The sequence below is a fragment of the Antennarius striatus genome, chromosome 5 (genome assembly GCF_040054535.1).
Source record: "Antennarius striatus isolate MH-2024 chromosome 5, ASM4005453v1, whole genome shotgun sequence".
In the NCBI taxonomy this organism is placed as follows: domain Eukaryota; kingdom Metazoa; phylum Chordata; class Actinopteri; order Lophiiformes; family Antennariidae; genus Antennarius; species Antennarius striatus.
In genome coordinates this window covers 8,752,271-8,771,038 of record NC_090780.1, presented here as the reverse complement: position 1 = coordinate 8,771,038, position 18,768 = coordinate 8,752,271, and the positions used below count along the sequence as shown (strand labels likewise).

The window sequence follows — 18,768 nt, the reverse complement described above, 5'->3', positions numbered from 1 at the left end:
TCAAGAAGAAGGCTATTTCAACAACCCTGACACCATAGTTTTATTTCTATGACTTGTCAAACAAGCCCACACACAAAAGTTTCCAACTGCACAGTGTATGCAAACCCACTTGGGAGTGAAAAGGGTCTGTGTCCACAGCCAAGAGACTGAAAGGGAGATTGACACAGCCCTATCTACTCTCTCCCATCTGGGTGTCATTCTCTGGTTTCGCCCAGGGGCTCAAATAAGCTTGGGACACAATGGGTGCAGCTATTAAAATTCAAACTACCAGAGAGATTCATGAAATAGTCATGACAGTAAGGGAAATCAACACAGCCCGATGTGGGCCTGTCTGCCTGCAGGGAACATTTTTCCAGGTCCAAATAGAAGTGCTGAAAACTATACAGTAAATTACATTAAATCTATACTTATTAGCGGGAATCTGTGGAAATTCCATGATAAAACATTAATGTAATATCAGACTTCATACAAAACATATGAAAACAAATTTATCGGTATTATAAACCAAGCGCACTCAACGTAGTCAAAAATCAACATGGTGACGTAACGACTTTCTGTTGGCAAATGATGGATTGCGCTGGACGGGCATTGGGAAGCCGTAGATGAATGTTAGCAGGTTAACTGGAGAAAGAAAGATAACTAATAGTGAGATTGGGAAAGGAGCAAACGTTAAAGGAAAAGGCACCTGTCAATAAAGCAAGTGGAAACATTTTAGAGAAGTGATAGTTCTGTTAGCTGACTACATGAACAGAACTATATGTAGTTACTTAAAGACCATTTTTGTCAGATGCCCGAGGAGCATTTTGGATACTACATCGATTGTCCCATTCCAAACGGAAAACAGCTGACAGACTGTTGGTGCTAGCCAGCTAGCCACTCAGAATTTGTTGCCGTTTTCTGTGTCGTTCCTGCTGTTTGGACTTTCTGCTTGAAAACATGAAAATTGTTGGAACAGTTATGACCCTCTAAAATTATGTTAACTGGGAAGTCCATGTATAGTTAGCGATGGGCAGATGAAGCCCCATGAAGCATTGAAGCTTTTCATCCCAATTGGTTCTCTGCGGTTCGAAGCTTCATGAGGCTTCATTTGCTCTAGTATGACATCTACTGGAATTCTAAAATATCAGTCAGCATGAGTTTGAAGTGTGTGGTATTTTGGAGAAAGCCTGTGAATAAAAATGACAGCAAAATAATTAAGTATGCAAATCATGTATATTTTAGTGATGGCAGTACACTGTGTTTAAAAATAAAAAAATCAAATAATGCACACACACACACACAAACACACACGCACACACACACGCACGCACGCACACACACACACACACACACACATACATACACACACAGACACACTGGCAGTATGGAAAATGATCATTTGGAGATGACGAAATGAAAATACACTAAACATGTATAGTGAGGGGAGGTTGGTTGAGGTTGGGGTATGGACTATGATTGTGCTTTTGTAACGTTGAGGTATAGCCAGTGATTATGTTTGGGTCATAATACTGTTTTTTATTTAAAAAAAACAATGTTTTTGTCTACTGTGGTAGGTCTTAGGTGATTTCTTTTTTTTTGACAATATTTCCCCTGCTTTAGAAAATACCCGCCTTATATCGCTGTCAAAACTGTGATAAATATATAAACTTTACGACTCATAAAGAAAGAAACAGATGAACAAATATCCAACTGTCTAGCATGTTTATCAACACATCTTCGACGTGTAGCTGTTATACGTCAGAAAATGGTCGTTTTGAACTCTGTCCACTCTGTTTGTACATGTAGACACGGGTCACACACACTAACATCACAGCGGTTTTTGTTGCAGGGAGACGCCCCCTGGATAGACAACATTTTGGTTACAGCGTCCACACGACAACGCAGACCCGGCGTTTTCAAAAAACTTCACTTTGGCCGGCAATTTGTCCTGGATATATGCGTTGTCGTGTGGACATGAGGCGTAACCACAACAGAAAGCCTCGCTGCCCCATGCCTTACGCCATATTGTTCACTTGATTCCGTCTGGCAGATGTGGGTGGAGTTAAAAACTGTGACACTGTGAGGTTTTTGAGTGCGCTTACTTAAATATATAGGTTTGGAGATAAGCATATCGTATTGAGAATTCAAAATAATTAGATTCACACATCAGTCCCAAAGATATTAAGCCATATAGTAATTTACAAAGACAACAAGCTTTATTTGTCATTACACACAGGGATGGTACAATGAAATTGAAAGGCCAGATGGAAAGTCGGTCTAGAGCCGCTGCAGCCTGGGTATACCGCCACTACGGGCCAACATGACCTAATATTCCTCAGTTGCATGTTTTTCCTGATAATGGGGGGAAAACGGAGAACCCGGAAACACTCATTCAGACACGAGGGCAAACATGCAAACTCTTCAAAGAAAGGCCACATTGGAAACGATGGGGTTTGAACCCCTGACCTTCTTGCTGTGAGGGAGCACATTCAAACGTTTTTGCACTGTAAGAATTGCAAAGACAGTGTTGTCAGTCTTTTTGAATCATCAAAAAGAATCAGAATCATTTTGACCCACTGAAAAGTTGATAATGTTCAATCTCCTACATATGCGGACACCGATGACATGAAATAGTAATTACGTTGACTTCAATCCAACTGATTTCGTTTTTCTTGCACACTTTGATGTAATGTTCATCATTTTATGTTAACAGGGTTATGTACGTATATCCAACTTAAATATGGGATAAAATACTCATACTGAATGTAAGAGTATGAATACCAGCCTGAGTCCTACGTAGACGGTGGCTTACGTGTTTGCTGAACTCCAAATGTTTAAACTGTAACAGCAAAATTATGAGTGTTTCATCAAAAATATATTTAATTTACAATGATAACAAGGCAGTCAGAGACTAATACTAATACTAATACTTTTATACACTCTATAGTTATGAATCTGATCCAAAACTTAAATAATAATGATGTATTTTTTAACACTGTTTGTGTTTTTACTTGAATAAATGGTATGTTTTCCTGTCTTAAAGCTATGATCTGAAGTAAGGTTGAAAATTACCAGTTGAGGATCCCATTAAATATCAACCTACTGGAATATATCCATTAACAAGATGAAATAATACAGTACAGCTCAGTGCCAACAAAGGATAAAGCAGTGGGGGAAAACTGGACTAAGAAGGTTCATGTCTCCTTTCCTGTTGGCACTGAGATGCTGTTGGGTTATCTCACTCTATAACATATGTAACTAACCAATCACCCATTACATTAGAACCTCTGACAGGTGACGTGAATAATATTACCTCATTATAGTGCCACATGTCAGTGGGTGGGTTTCATTAGGCAGCAAGTGGACATTTTTTCCTTGAAACTGTTGTGGTTTGGTGCAGAAAAATGATCAATTTTAAGAATCTGAATGACTTTGAGGAGGGACAAATTGTGGTGGCTAAAACAATAGGTCAGCACATCTGCAAAACTGCAGGTCTTTGTGGGTGTTTCCTGATCTGCAGTGGTTTGTATGTATCAAAACTGATCTAGGGAATAAGAACTGGTGAACCAGTGAAAAGGTCGAAAGCTCAGTGATATGCGTGGGGATTTAAGGGTAGCAAGTGTTGAATGATCCCACAGAAGAGTTAATGTAGCACAGATGCCTGGGGGGAAATCAGAAGAAAAGACTCTGCATTGCAGCTTGCTGTTCACATGAATGTGTTACTGTGGAACTTTCAGAGTGCCCATCCTGGACCCCGTCCTCTTAAAAAGTGATGTAATAGAGGACAAGATGCTGTTACTATAGGAATGGGTTATTTTGGGCAACACTCTGCTTGGAAACTTGCCACCTGCCATTCACATGGATGTTATTATAACATGTGCCACCTACCTAAACAGTATTGCAGAAGAGGTTTGGCCATCCATGCAGTGGTCCCTAATGTTGATGGCCAACCAATGAACTGTGGGAGATAACCCGATCCATGAAGTCTCCGTTGCTCAACTGAGAGGATGTAAGCATCTAGCTAATGTGATGAAACCACAGCACACCTTCAAAGGTGTTGTGGAATTAATGGCTTGAAGATTCAGAGTTGTGTTGGCAGCAAATAGAGGTAGATGCTTATAATGTAAGCCAAAGATGATGTGGAATATGTGCTCTGGAGAAGCAAAAATCCTGTCAGTCTGTGTTGTCAGCAGTGGTACCACCCTTGTTTTGCCCCACAGCAGGAGAAGAAAGAGGAGAGAGGTCAACTCAAGAAAATTTCTGACATGCCAAAAAACAAGCCCGTTATAGCCGGGACTCTGCATATTCAGCTAAAAGTAACACCAAACTTGTCAACTCACTGCCCATACTTCTACTTCCAGCAGCCAGCTCACGCTCAGGACAGTTCAGATGACAGGAACTGGTTTTTAAATGAGTGAAAAGCATTTATAGATCTCAGTTTGTGAAGCTGCACTCTTTGGTGATACATTTTTCAAAAAGAATCACAAAAGCAAGCAAAACGTTTAAAGTAGGTAGAAGAAAAAGAAATTGGGCTGTGGCCTTATGTAAAACATGAAGTTCCTGAGTCACAAAAATGTGTTTTCCTTACTGGACAGGTCACTAAAAGCAGGTGAGAACTATTCAATTGATGAAAGCTACAAGAATGTGTTACTCTCCATGGTACTTCTAATTGAGCCTTATGTCTTCATTTACGAATCAGAAGTTGACCCAAGTGTTCTGTAAAGTAAAAACATCTCACATTTCAGACATTTCACATGAAAAAATGGCAAAGATGATTTGACCTGTTTGTGGGCTCTGCAGCCAAACAGGTGACAAAAAAAACACCAAGGTGAACTTTAGCTGCACCGTATGAATCAGAAAAAAAAGAAGAAAAATTTTCTACAGCTGCAGAGAAGAAATTGACAGCATGTGTTTCAACAAAGAAGATGAGTTAATCTGCAAATTCATCCAGGGAGATTTGCTGGTAGTTGATGCTTGGAAGCATTTGAAGCTGTGTAATTCAGTATGTATGAGTAATTTTACAGTATTGCTCTAACAAATTGTATCCTCATTTCACTGAATTAGTCTTTGAACCTGTTTTAGTGATACAAACGTGGACTTTTTGAAGGCCAAGTGTACCATGTCAAAACAAATGTAATTTATTTTTTCTGAAAAATCAGTTGTATATAAGCAGACACATGCGTCCGCATTTTGTATGGAAAAATCCTAGACTCAGAAAAAAAATATCCAAATTGAAACTCATATATACAGATTTATGTAATTTTTTTGACAAGTTAATTAGAAAGTTTTCTTACTTTCAAAACATTTCACCATTTTCAAAAAAAAATGACTTTTCACTATTTGTTTTGCTGTTTTTGTCTGTTTTGTTTCCTGGCTGTAGCTCTAGTGGAGTTTATTTGAAGTATTATAGTAATGCTTATTGTTAATGCAATTTCCTCCGGGATTAATAAAGTATCTATCTATCTATCTATCTATCTATCTATCTATCTATCTATCTATCTATCTATCTATCTATCTATCTATCTATCTATCTATCTATCTATCTATCTATTTGCTGTGTCCACCGAATTTAAACACTGTGACACAGTTTTATCCCAGTAACAGCAAAGACCTCAAGAAATCTTAAGTCAACTGAACTCCTCCTCTTGCTGTCTGGACATCCTGCCCACTGGTTTTCTTAAAAAGTCTCAAAGATTCTGGAGCCACATCTGCTACCAATTGTGAACTCATGTTTAAGGACCGGTGTTTTCCCAGAGCCACAGAAAACAACTCTAATTAAACCTTTAAACTTTTTATCTAAGAAAGCAAAAATTAATTGTGGAGTTCCCCAAGGCTCCATCCAAGGGCCTCTTCTGTTTAATATCTACTGTATATGCTCCCACTAGCCCAGTTTGTGGGGAACAACATAATAGTTACTATAGATATGCAGACGACACACAAATAAACAGTATACAGGTATTACAATGTCACCAAGAAAACTGAGGGCCTGTAAAGGCTCTTGGTAAATGCATTGAGAAGATTGGATGTGGATGTGCCTCAACATTCTTCAGCTGAACAAAAACAAAACTTATTGTTTTTGGATCAGCCTATTATCACCTGAAGAACATTTCAAGGATAAAAGATCTGATGTCACACAAAATCAGAAAAAAACTAATCTATGTATTCATCTTCAGTCAACTTGATTATTGCAACAGCATCTTTACTGGTCTGCTTTAAATCAGTTAGACCCCTGCAGCGGTCAGTCAGACGATAGGCTTTAATTCTGTTGCTGGTCTGTGAAGCTCCGAATGGTTTAAGACCAAAATACATCTTTGACCTCCTGACCAAGTATGAATACACCAGACACCTCAGGTCATCTGCATCTGGTCTTTTATCAGTTCCCGGAGTCAGAACCAGACATAGAGAAGCTGCACTCAGCTTCTATTCTCCTAATGTCTGGAACAAACTTCCAGAAATTCTCAGATCAGCTGAAACACTCAGTTTATTTAAATCTGTGTTGAAGACCAACCTGTCCTTGCTGCACTTAAATAGATTTTATTTAGGAGTCCAAGTCTGCATGGCCTTTTTTAAGGATCTTTTAAGGTTTCCTTTTTAAATTTTAAATCAGGCTTTCATCCTTTTTTTTAATACCTTCTTTTAGAGCAATAAAAAAGCACTTTGAATTGTTGTTTACATGAAATGTGCAAAACAAATAAACTTGCCTTGCCTCTTCTTGGTGTCCATAGATAGATTTATCAATTATGTCATCACATTTGTTTGATTGTTGTATAAAAGTTCTTCCATATACAAAAAAGCTCCAATTGTTTATCTGAGACATGGCTCTAAGGGTGATGTGTTGATGATTTATTGTTAATTTAAATGTTTGTTTTTTTAATTAAAATTAATTGGTTGGCATTCTATTTGAAAAGTATATGCTAAATTGACCTTTATTTTGAGTATATTCAAATTCATCATCGTTTCTTTATCTAAAAGCAATTTTGGCATTGAGTTACTTAAAACATATAATGTCAGGTATAATAGAAGCATTCTATATATCATGTAATTAAATCATAAAAATAAAGTTCATAAATGTGTAGTTTGGGTTCTGTTAACGGTGTCACGGTTTGGTGTTGCTGCTCTGCCATGCTGGAGTGTGGCAGGAGGAGAGGCTGAACCTTTAGGCGGAGTCTCGTCTCCACACCTTTCCCACATCTCGACACCTGGACTTGATCGGGTAGATTAGCCTGAGGCTTTTTAAGCCTGAGTCATTTTTGGTTCTTTGCCAGGTTGTTTTGTTCCCTTGCCTCTAAGTGTAGTTTTGTTGGACATTGAGAGTTTTCTTGTTTCTTGAATTTTGGTTTATGGATTAAAATATGAATGACAGCCTCTCCTTGAGTGTTCTGCATTTGGGTCCTAACCCCATCCTTAACAAAATTTTTGTTTTCTTGATTCTGCTCTCACAAAGAAACATAATTGTCCTTTACACATCTTTGAGTGACTTTTGTGTCTGTGTAAATGAACTGGAGTTTCACTTGTCTGAGGGATGAGTGCCAAAAAGAACAGTCTACAAAATAAAAATCTTTGCACTAATATGAGATTTGAGGTAAATAAGCTCTAATTAAAAATACGTAATAGTATGGAAACTCATATTTAGAATACATGATAATAACCCAAGGTTTTTTTTTTAAATATTTCATATCAATTTGATATTCCATCTATTGGTTTCCCAGAAAGCTGGTGTGTGTAAAGCTGTTTACTGTATATTCTCTGACACAGGCAGACATACTGTATTGTTTTGTGAGTCATCACCGGGCTGCAGCAGGGCAATAGATTCTGGTTTTGTCATCTGTCCCCTTAATTCAGTCAGGCATCTCTTGGGACAGCTGACTTCACTGTCAGCCATGTTCAACATATGTGTGTCTAATTTGTACTGCAGCCTTTTTTACTGTTTGAAGATGTACTGGTTACCATTGGCATTTTTTACATCATGATTGAAATCAATATGAAAATTTGACTTTTAGGTCATGTACCACTAGACTACAGAGGATTCTATATTCGATGCCAAATTTTAAAAAAATTGCATACAAAAATTTGTCCAGTTTCAAGCTATGAACATTTTCCCCTAGGTGACATATTTTGTGGTTGAGCCCAAAACTTTGTTACATCACTGCTTGGGTTACGAAAACAGTCCACCGTGTACATCTCTAGGGACAGCAATCAAACCCTGATATAAAAATCAAAGCATTTGACAAGTGATTGCACTTCACAAGCATTATTATATTTCCTCTGAAAAATATGCCTGAATTCTAAAGGAAATCAAGCTTGGCAAAATTCTTCAAATTAAGCCAACTATAACAGTTATCACTTGTCATTGTTAACTGTGTTAGTAGTTATTCTCTTAAATAAATGTTTAATAGATGAAGAGGATGCAGCCTAGACAAAAGAATGTTGAGAGTAGCCAGGTTGTACAGGCCTTAAGAGCTTTCTGTTTTATCAAGTCATCAATTCTGCAGTTATAGTTAGCAAGTCATTGAAGAAGGGTGGAGAGCTTTTTACAGTAAGCTATCAAGCTTATAGATGCAAAAGTTATTGCAGTGAAACACTCTTAGTAGCCTATATATCTTAATGTCATTCAACAATATTAGAGGTATAATCAGTCTGAGAGGTTTGCCCTTTATGACTATGATATGAAAGCATCAATCCACATGAAATTCTTCAAAGCAAGGTATTTTGCAGAGGATGCAGCAATCAACGGTCCTCATTTTACATTGCTTATGTGCAACATGGCAATGCACAAAATTAATTATATATTTGATTAACACATTGATTAAAAACATTACAGTAATAAAAATCAGACTTATCATTGACATGTGGTCTAAACATGTTCGGAACCTTTTTTCAGGCTTCAGTACATCATGGAAAAACTTCTTAATGTTTCATGTGGAGGCTGTTGCAGTGATCGGCCACTGTACCACAACACTGCATAAGTCTGCCTCAAGGTCATTCTTACTACACTGCAGAGGAGGTACCTATGTGTGTGTGTGTGTGTGTGTGTGTGTGTGTGTGTGTGTGTGTGTGTGTGTGTGTGCGCGTGCGTGCGTGCGTGCGTGTGTGTGTGTGTGTGTGTGTGTGTGTGCCAACAATGTGGTTTTACTAAAAGAGCAAAATGGCTGTATATCATTTATAATCTGTCCTCTGAGAGCCATCCCTTTTAGAGAGTGACTTGGGGAGGGAAGGAGAAGGGAGGGCAGAATGGAGCGGAGGAGGAGGAGGAAAGGAGTCGAAGAGAAGGAGAAATTGTCCTTATTAAAGAGACGTCTGTTCCATGTGAGAAATCCCTTGTGGAACAGAGATTAAATAGACTGCGTCAGAAGGGAACGTGCTTGCGGTGCTGTGACTGGAGAATCCGATAAGTATGATCATCAGTAAGGGAGAGATGGAAGAGGGGGGCAAAGTGACGGAGAAAAGAGGTGTGATGAGGAAAAACAGAGATGAGACTAATAGAAGAGAATATGCAGAAACACTGAATTAAAAATTGGACTTGATTTCAAGGGAAGGATGAAAAGAAAGATTAGAAAAGAAAACAAGCAAAATCTGGCTGTGAGTCAAGGATAATGAAAAGAGAAGAGATGAAATGAAATGATGTAGCAGGTGGGGTGTTTCAATCAAATCCAGTAGACACAGATTGAGTTGATACAGATGGATAAGCAGAGACTGGAAGGAGGGTGACAGAAGTGTGGGGGAAACATTTTCCTGAGTTATGTGTACGCTTCATAAAGGCCTTGTCATGGGAGCACTACAGAACTAGTGAGTATGATGTAGGAGGTATAAGAATAGCATCAGCACCAAAGTCTTGATGTAACAGCATGGAAATTAAAACGCCATGTATGATCTTAGATGAACAAGGAGTAGGCAGCAACAGAACAGAAACATGTCATAATCTTGCACATTATGTTCTCTTTCATCCTCCACACCTCGATCTTTCTCCCTATTTCGTCTGTTTCTTATATTTTTGTCAACCACATATTTAAATATTATTACATCTGTGTCCTTTGCAGCAAGACGATGTGATTAAGAAATGGCTACAAGCATCTAGTTCAGCTTTCAGGCCTATGGAGTGATACACCATGTGGATATGGGCGTGCCGTTGTATGTGAAAAAACTACAAGTGAACTGTTAACACAACAACCATCGTCAACATTGTCCTGTATCATCTGGTGTCTGTCATCACCGCCACAAAAAGTAATGCAGAAATATTCCCTCAGGAATGTGCTTTTGAAGCACAATCCTAAATTGACTCATTTTTACCTGCATTTCTGTGAAACATTTTTTTAGTCTGTAAAAACCTTTTGCGCTATATGCTACAAAAGGTGAATTATCTTCATGAAAAAAAATTTTCATTGTCTAATATAAAGTCAATAAATAAGTTTTAAACAAAGAAAATAAGAAGCAAAAATGAAGACAACATCCAAAAGGAGGCCATGCTTTAGTCTGCTAGTTTGTTTGTTTGTTTGCTTGAATGCTCGGGTCTTGATCAAATTTTCGGGTGAGGAACGGTACAACTCCAAGTGAGATATGTGTTGATGATCCAGATCAGTATCTCGAATTAAAGTTTTCTCAAAGAATTTAGTATCAGGAGCAGTTTTGGCCTTTAATTTCTTGGATAATCCTGTGATGCTTGGACAAAATTACACAATGGCATCCCCATTAATTTTGTTACAATAAAAGTCTGGCCATTTTCCACATTGTTTACCTTTATAGGGGTCACAGAATATCTTGCAGTTGTGATTTAACAAATATTAAAAGTAAAGCTTGAAACTAAGATTCATTTGTCAGTGAATGAAATGGCAAATTTTTCTTTTACATGTTCTAGATCCTGAATAAACCCACCACCATTATTTTTCTTTAATGTGATTCTGTATTGTAATGATGCATAAAGAGTTATATTATGAAGATTAAATTGTCATTGTAGGCTTTTAGGTGTATTGAATTAATAGGGGAAGTGATTGGATGGTTGTACCCTGACTGCTGTCTAGTTTTTGTAGTTTCAGGACAAACTGCACTTTAGAAATGTGTGCCTGTACTACTTTTCCAACAACGTTACATTCTTGCTAATGACAAAAGAAGTAAGCAGAATGGAGAGCTGATGAAGGTTATAGATGTAGAGCAGGTCTATTTAGGTTACCCTGTACACCGGCCCACTGGGATACCAGTGAACTACCAGCACACAGAAATAGAAATGGGAGCAGAGGAAAGTGGGAGGGGAGGAGTAGCAGAGGAAAGGTGTGGTGAGAACGGAATGGGAGGATAGAGAAAGAAAGAGAAAGGACAGGTGTAGGTGTTGATGAGGAGGAGGTTGACAGTGGACAGACCGAAGGAGGGTGGGATAATGGAAGTGCAAAGTAAGATGATCTAAGTTAGAAGACATCCATGATGGAGTTGTGCAGTGGGAAGATAATCTGCTTTTCCGATTCTGCCTGCAGCCAGTAAACTAGGTTCGCTGTGAATAATTATTGGGAACAGTGGTGGGGAAAAAAAACATCTCTAAGTTAATGAGTATTGATTTTCACCTAATGTTCAGAAGTAAATCAAATATGTCTATTTAATGAATAATTTATGGAGTAGATTAACAATGATGCAGGTTATGGACATTAGTTTTTAATTCCACTTTTCTGAAGAATGGAAGTCACAGTATCCTCAACTGTTGTATGAAGACATGTTCAGAATAGCAAATTTCTTGTGAGACTTTAAATCTTCATCATGTATGAAACAGTACTTCCTTTATTATGCCATGGTGTCATAATGAACGCAACTGGGACGATAGGTTAAATGTCAATTTGTTAGTGCGGCAAAAATAAACTAATAGCTAATAACACCTCATTGACTAATATTAACCTATATTGAAAGACCAAATTCAACACATATGAATCATTCTTGATTTAATTTTACTTCTGAAAGCAACACAGCCATTATTAATCTGTAGTATGGCCAATACTGATATAATTGTAAAACATGCTATCAATCCATTGACCTCCAGGGATTAGCAACAAAGATGAGAACAGTATTTCTAAAGCTAGGTTTTGGGGAGCTTCTGGGTTTTACCCTGTGGATGATATTAAAATTAGAAATATTGTTCACAGTCAACATATCACACATGAACTGCTGTATATCGTTTAAGGATTCAGTTTAGGATTCTTACAGCATTTTCAATGCTATATATATTATTTTATTCTGAAAATGCAGAAAAAGTTGCTAATGAAGATTTGTGAGGTAACCAGATTCCTTGTTTCTTGTGTTGTTGTCACTCATACTCGTAGTTCTTCCTCCTTCCCTGTACAATCTTGCTAAGAACACTCCCCGCTGCCCCCGTCAGACAACATCAAAGACTAAAAACCTCTTCATCCTCTCGACTATCATCAAATGGCTGCGCCCTGAGCGCTCGCTCTCGCAATTTTTTGCTCCCATACCCAGAAGGGCCTACCGATGTGCTGCATCCCTCTGCGGACTCTTAGAGACAGTTACACTGTGATTGCCCGGCAACCATCTTCGCTCACATCTCAAGAGAAGCAGGTCATATCCTGAGCAGCTTCCTGCTGACCCCTCTCTGAAACTTAGCTGCAGTCTGACATCCCATCTGGGCCCTGAATGACTCATGCCATTCATCCTCTGGCTGCCTCAGGGAAATGCTAGCTTTTTCACCCCACAGTCACCTACAAGACAACACAGGTAACAACATCCTGGGGCTGGGTATAGGGTGCAAGGAAGCAGTCTGCTGAGAAAGTTAAAGGACAACAAACAAAATTGTATTAGATGTGCTTATTAAAATCTTTCAGCACTGTGGAACATGTAATGTCCTTTTAAAATCGTATTTTATTACATGATTAATGATTTAAGTCTATAAACCATGTGACCCTTAAAAAAACTGATTAACGCAAGGAGTGCAATTTAACATGTGACCTTGACTGACATTGTGATAGCAACCAAAAAAGGGTGTAACATCTCTCCTTAAAATCTATCTATCTGTCTGTCTGTCTGTCTGTCTGTCTGTCTGTCTGTCTGTCTGTCTGTCTGTCTGTCTATCTGTCTGTCTGTCTGTCTGTGTATCTATCTATCTATCTATCTATCTATCTATCTATCTATCTATCTATCTATCTATCTATCTACCAAGCAGAACTCAAGAACCCTCTTGAATGAGAGCTGAAATGTCTGCAAGCCATAAGAACAAGTATTGTTCCTTCAGGACGACTACAGTGCGCCCTCGCGCATTCGCACATCAACACTCGCAACTCCACCTTATCACGAATTTTGGGTAGGCACGTGATACCGTACGCGCATTCTATTGGCTGACTGCATCCGGAAGTGCGCTCCGTTCCGTTAGTCTCAGACTTTCGTGAGGCAGAAAAGTGCTTTAAACAGTCGATGAGAGTGTGGGAAAAGGTAATACAGACAGAAGGTGGTTTAATATCAGTATAGGGAGCATCTATAAATGTTTAAATTACCGTAAATAATAACATAAATAGATTGCGATCTAGATCACGGATTCCTTAATTGCATGTGGTTCCTGGAACACATTAACCACAAAGAACGAGGGCGCTCTGTAGTTCTAAGGAGATTTGCATTTTTGCTTCTTGAAGTTCTGGAGATGTTTAGATTGTCGTACTAAAGAAATGTTTCCACTATCAAGGGCTCTTTGTGCACAATTATGTTCTCTTTTTTTTTGCAATCAGCAATCATGGACTGTACATAATAATCCTTCATTTAATCTCCAATGAGTCAGTTTGGAAATGTCATATTCTCTAGTACTAAATCATGTTTTTGTTACATTTTTACTCAAATAAAAAAATAAGTAGCCCCTCACCAACTGTCAATTTATTTAGTGTAAAATTATAATGCTAAGAGCTGCTGCACTGAAATCCATGCAGTCATGAGTAAAACCCTCTTCACTGGTGTAATTTCTATACTTACATCCATTATGCATTTATCCTGCATAATGGGCTATAGCCATTCTATCAACCGTTGGTATCATGTGAGGGAGCTGGTATAGGAGACAGTATGGGGCTAATAGGTCAAGCATGTTCAGGGTCTCTTACCATCAAACACAGGCCTGTGCAATGCATGCATGTTACGCGCACCACACACGATGAAAAGCAAGCCACACGGAGTACCTTCAAAGATAATTACTGAGCTCATATTTCTCAGGTAACATATGTTTTGTGGAGAATCCGAACAGCACTCCACAGCAGCCGCGTGGCAAAGGCATAAAAACACCCGGGATCTCTTATGCAAAGAGAACCAGATAGCATTACTCATTTTCCACTTAGTGCATGTTTCAGTGACAGATCAAAATAATTAAATAAAATAATAATAACTATAACCAGGATTGAGGGTACAATTTTGCTTATTAGCAATAAAGGAAAAGATTCAATCACAACATAGGCACTTATTAAATAGGTTTAGCAGATAAAAATGTTGAGAAATTATATGGAGGCACCTAATTTACCCAGAGTGCAGCACAGAATTCACAATATTTTCAAATTATGTCAGTAAATAGCAAAAATAGTTAGCGGCACATACACATCTGAATAATCTAGCCTTCATCAACATGCATTGAAAGTCACTCTGAGCTGCCTGAGAGCAAGGTTTGGGGTTTTTTTTGTTTGTTTGTTTTTTCATTTGTTTCCTTTCTCAAGTTTTACTTCAGCACTTCAGTTCAAAACATGGTGGCATGGTGACTTGCAGTAAATGCAAATTAAAAATGCACAGGTAAACCCTTCATATGTTAAATTTCAATGTTTTGCAGGAGATGAATGATCTAATTAAAAGTTATATGCACATGAATAAGGTTTATGTAACCTTTATTACTATGATGCATTACCATTAAATAATGAAGAGAGATAGTGTTGCACACAGAGTGGCACGCCTATAATGTGAAGCTCAATGAATTAGATTACCGGTAACAGTAAGCATGTTAATAATTACAGTATTCCTGTTTATATATAATATCATTAATTTAATTTCAGTTTCATTGGTCCGCAGGCAATCATCCTTGATTAGTGTTGTGCAGGTACTAATAAAACTCAATGTTGTTGCATGTAATCAGGACGCTGAAAGAATTTTAAAAATATGAAATTTTATGTTTGTTATAATTTTATTGCTAATGTGGTTTCATTTCAAATTCATTGTAACACTGCAGGCATTATTTCATGCTGTTTTTGCATTATGACACAGCCGTCGGGTGTTGAAAAGGTACAAGTTACCACAAAGTTGCTGCTTTGATCCTCAGGCTCTGTAGCCTGTAATGTGTCCTCAAGAGTGATTGCAACCTGATCTCACTGTTCTATTGTGTTTGGTTTTTTTCAATTTCTCCTAATGAGCAGGTGGATTGTACTTATACTGTATAGAACTTTTCTAGTCTGAAAGGCCACTCAAAGTGCTACATGATACAAGCCAGCGTTAAAGCATTCATACAGTGGTGACATTGATTATGTCTTGATTAGGTACTGTTCATTTACCATTTATTCCCTATTTTCATTAGCTTTGTATTCACTCGATATTCAACTCCAGACTTTCCTGATAGCTCTGCCAGTCTTGCAGCAGGCATTACTGAAAATCCAAAATAGCAGGAATTCTTCTGGATAAGATTCTTAGGGGACAGAATCTTCTGTGTTGTGAACCTATAAGGACGTGGTGGAGATGGTGTCTGGTCACAACTAAACCATCCTACAGGTCTCCTCATGTGAATATCTTGGTGTAGTTATTGACAACTCATTAACTGTTACACCCACATGGACAGCCTTTGTAGCAGATCGCCACTCCTACGTTTGATAAAGTACATGGTGTTGATCTAAAATGTTCTTTTTTTTTTTAAAAATCAGGCAGTTTTTGGTCGTTCGACGGATACGGCATCAAAACTTGGTAAAGACACTTTTCTGTGCTGCTAGAATCTAAATTGGTTTTGACTGATGCAGATCCATCAGAGTTTACAGGGTTAAAGCAGCATAGATCCCTGCAATCTACTTAAAAAGAGGCTACCCTAAGGCAAGACAGAAGGGTAGTAACTGACCCATCACATTTTCCTTACTTGGAGTAGCGGTTAGTACTACCTACATTGAAGAAACTCAGAGTTCCTCACAGCAGACTAAAAATATTTATTTCTCCTTGTTTCTCGAGATCTTTTTAGATTGTAGCTGGTTATTCTAGGAGGGGCACTGGATCATTTTTTTTAATGCAGAATGTTTTTAATTAAAAGAGCTTTCTCCATTTTTACTGATGTGTTTGTTGTTTATTACAATCTTATACATTTGAATTGCAATGTTTTTATGCTTTTAGGGCTATGGCATATTCACTACATATATTTTGACTCAAACATGGGTGACAAACCCAATACTAACTCCCCACTCTGTGAGACAATTAAGTTAATCTTGATCTTGATGATAATTTCTCCCACAGGTGACACTCTATGAATACTGATAAGTGATCAGCACACCAGAATGGAGATGATCGCTACACTGTGAAGATGAATTATTATGCAGATAGAAGTGTCTTTTGTATTCATCACTGCACTGTTGATGTGAATAAAACAATGATCCAGCTTTAACACAGTATCTAGATAAAGTAAAGGCTGGGCTGTAGTATTAGACATTTTAGATATTTTAATATCTCAGAAATTACATTATGACATAGCTTAGGTTTTTATGTGCTACCAATGCAGGGATTTTTTTTTACCACTACATATGTTTTCTTCATGTAATGTTCACATTTTTATTGAGTGATGAAAAATAATGTTCTAATGGTATCATAATGTAACTTAACTAATCTTCATTGACTGGTAATAAACAAAAACATTACAGAATACATAAACAGAAAATTAAATAAGGAACAAGTGCTGTTTTCTCATTCCTCTTATGCCTGTTTCATATTTGATGCCACACCACATTCCACGTGGCAAAAACCTAAACTGTGTTACCCTAGAGACCGGCTCCTGAAAAATTCTACTAGTGATTGGTTGATAAGACAAGAGAGTGACAAGGGAGGGTGGTGGGTTAGTATGTTCTTAGAGATTTCTATGCATTCTGAACAGGTCCAAAACAAGCTGAAATTTCCATTAGTCCCGTCAAACAGGACTGTCTCCCTGTCTGCTGTTGTGATGCTGTGCTTACGTATTTCTCTGGGTGCTTTACAACGCTGCATACAATAAAGCAGTGGACACAAAGAAAGACTATTATCATCTTATGATCAGCTCAACATACAGTCATGATCAGATCATTATTACAATGCACCACATTGCACACATGTTCACATATATGACCAGCACGCGCGCACACACACACACACACACACACACACACACACACACACACACACACACACACACACACACACACACACACACACACACACACACACACACACACACACACACACACACAAACACAGGCACACACACACTCACCTTCTGTGGGTGACGTTTTCAGTCGTTTACACAGTCCATCCATACCCCCATAGTCCTCCTGGAGCTTGACCACTGCCTCTGTGCCACGCAGCTCCATGAGCAAGCGTAGCTCCATAACTGAACATCCAAAGTCTGCTGCATGGTTGTCCTCATTTCTTTGGTTCTTGGCGTAAAAATCACTGTTGGACATGTCTCCCATGATGTCAGGTGGTTAAGTCAGTTAGATTTCTGTTTGTTATTGCTTTTTAAGATCAATCAAAAAGCTTGGACAATAGAGTAGTGGGCTCAGTCTCATCCCGAAAAAAAAAATCCAAAATAGGTATCAAGCAGGCAACAATAACCACAAAAATAATGCCACTTTTATGTAGATAGAGAGATTGAAATCAGATTTGCAAGGAATTATCAAGGAGCAGCATTATTGTTTCAGGAGAGTCGTATATCAGTAGACCAAAAATCATCACGGAGAGCAGCAAAGAAGAGAGAGAGGATGACAAGTTGGGAGCATCCAGGTGAGCGTTGGACAGCCCCAGTGGTCAGTTCCTGAGAAGGGCAATGATGGTGGTTGCAAGTCCTGTAGGTGTCAGGCTCACCACGGCTGCTGTCCAGACCCACTCCATGTGTGACTTCCCATTGCTGCTATTCTGCTGTTTCCTCCGCTGCCTCTCTGACTCTACATGGTGGTCTTCCCCGTCACTGCTACAGAAGGAGGAGGAGGGAGAGACACAGAAAAAGAGAGCAAGAATGAGCACTGCGTTGTCAGGGCAGGGGTGACTGCGGTGCTAGATGGTGCACGGCTGAAGGACAGCCTCTCCTCCTTGCTGCAGTAACTGTGGCTCTGCTGTCTGTATCTACTGCTGCTGTTGTTGCTGCTAACCTCATTCTGTGGATACACCAAATGACAGAGAAATAGAGAGAGAACGCAAGAGAGCAAATATGAAAGAGGGGCGGAGCGAAGAGAAGAGAAGAGAAGAGGATGCTCTTTTTCTGGTGCAGAGTGGAGATGAGTTGTGCGCGGGTGGGAGGCTGGGGCTGCTCTGACGACAAAGCAAAGAGGCAGCACGTAACGCTGCGTTGTCACAGGGAGGATGGTCAGTATGTGCCGGTGAAATGTTTCTCTCTGCTACAGTCTTGTACAGCATTTGTGATTTCATGTCCTCACTCGATGCCTCACCACTACAGGATTGCATTTTGCTGGGCTAGTGGATTAAGAGAAATCTGTTACCAGCCTTAATCAATAGAACGTTTCTTTTGTTCATAATATATAAATTTCATTGTCAGTATCAGAATACAAAAGCTTGTGAATCTGGCACCAAAAGTTACTATGACTGCATCCATTTTCAATCAGTCTTGTGCATGAC

The 18,768-nt window shown here is 38.7% G+C and overlaps 1 protein-coding gene across 4 annotated transcripts in view; it reads right to left on the bottom strand.

Moving 5' to 3' along the window:
• The window catches only part of atp2b2 (ATPase plasma membrane Ca2+ transporting 2), a 145,647-nt gene that overhangs the window by 66,500 nt on the left and 60,379 nt on the right, over positions 1–18,768 (bottom strand). For all 4 annotated transcript variants that reach the window (XM_068315038.1, XM_068315039.1, XM_068315036.1 and 1 more), the window contains exon 2: positions 17,411–18,106. In XM_068315038.1, the coding sequence (XP_068171139.1) occupies positions 17,411–17,609 (199 nt within the window). In that variant the 5' untranslated portion in view covers positions 17,610–18,106. The remainder of the gene's footprint in view (positions 1–17,410; positions 18,107–18,768) is intronic.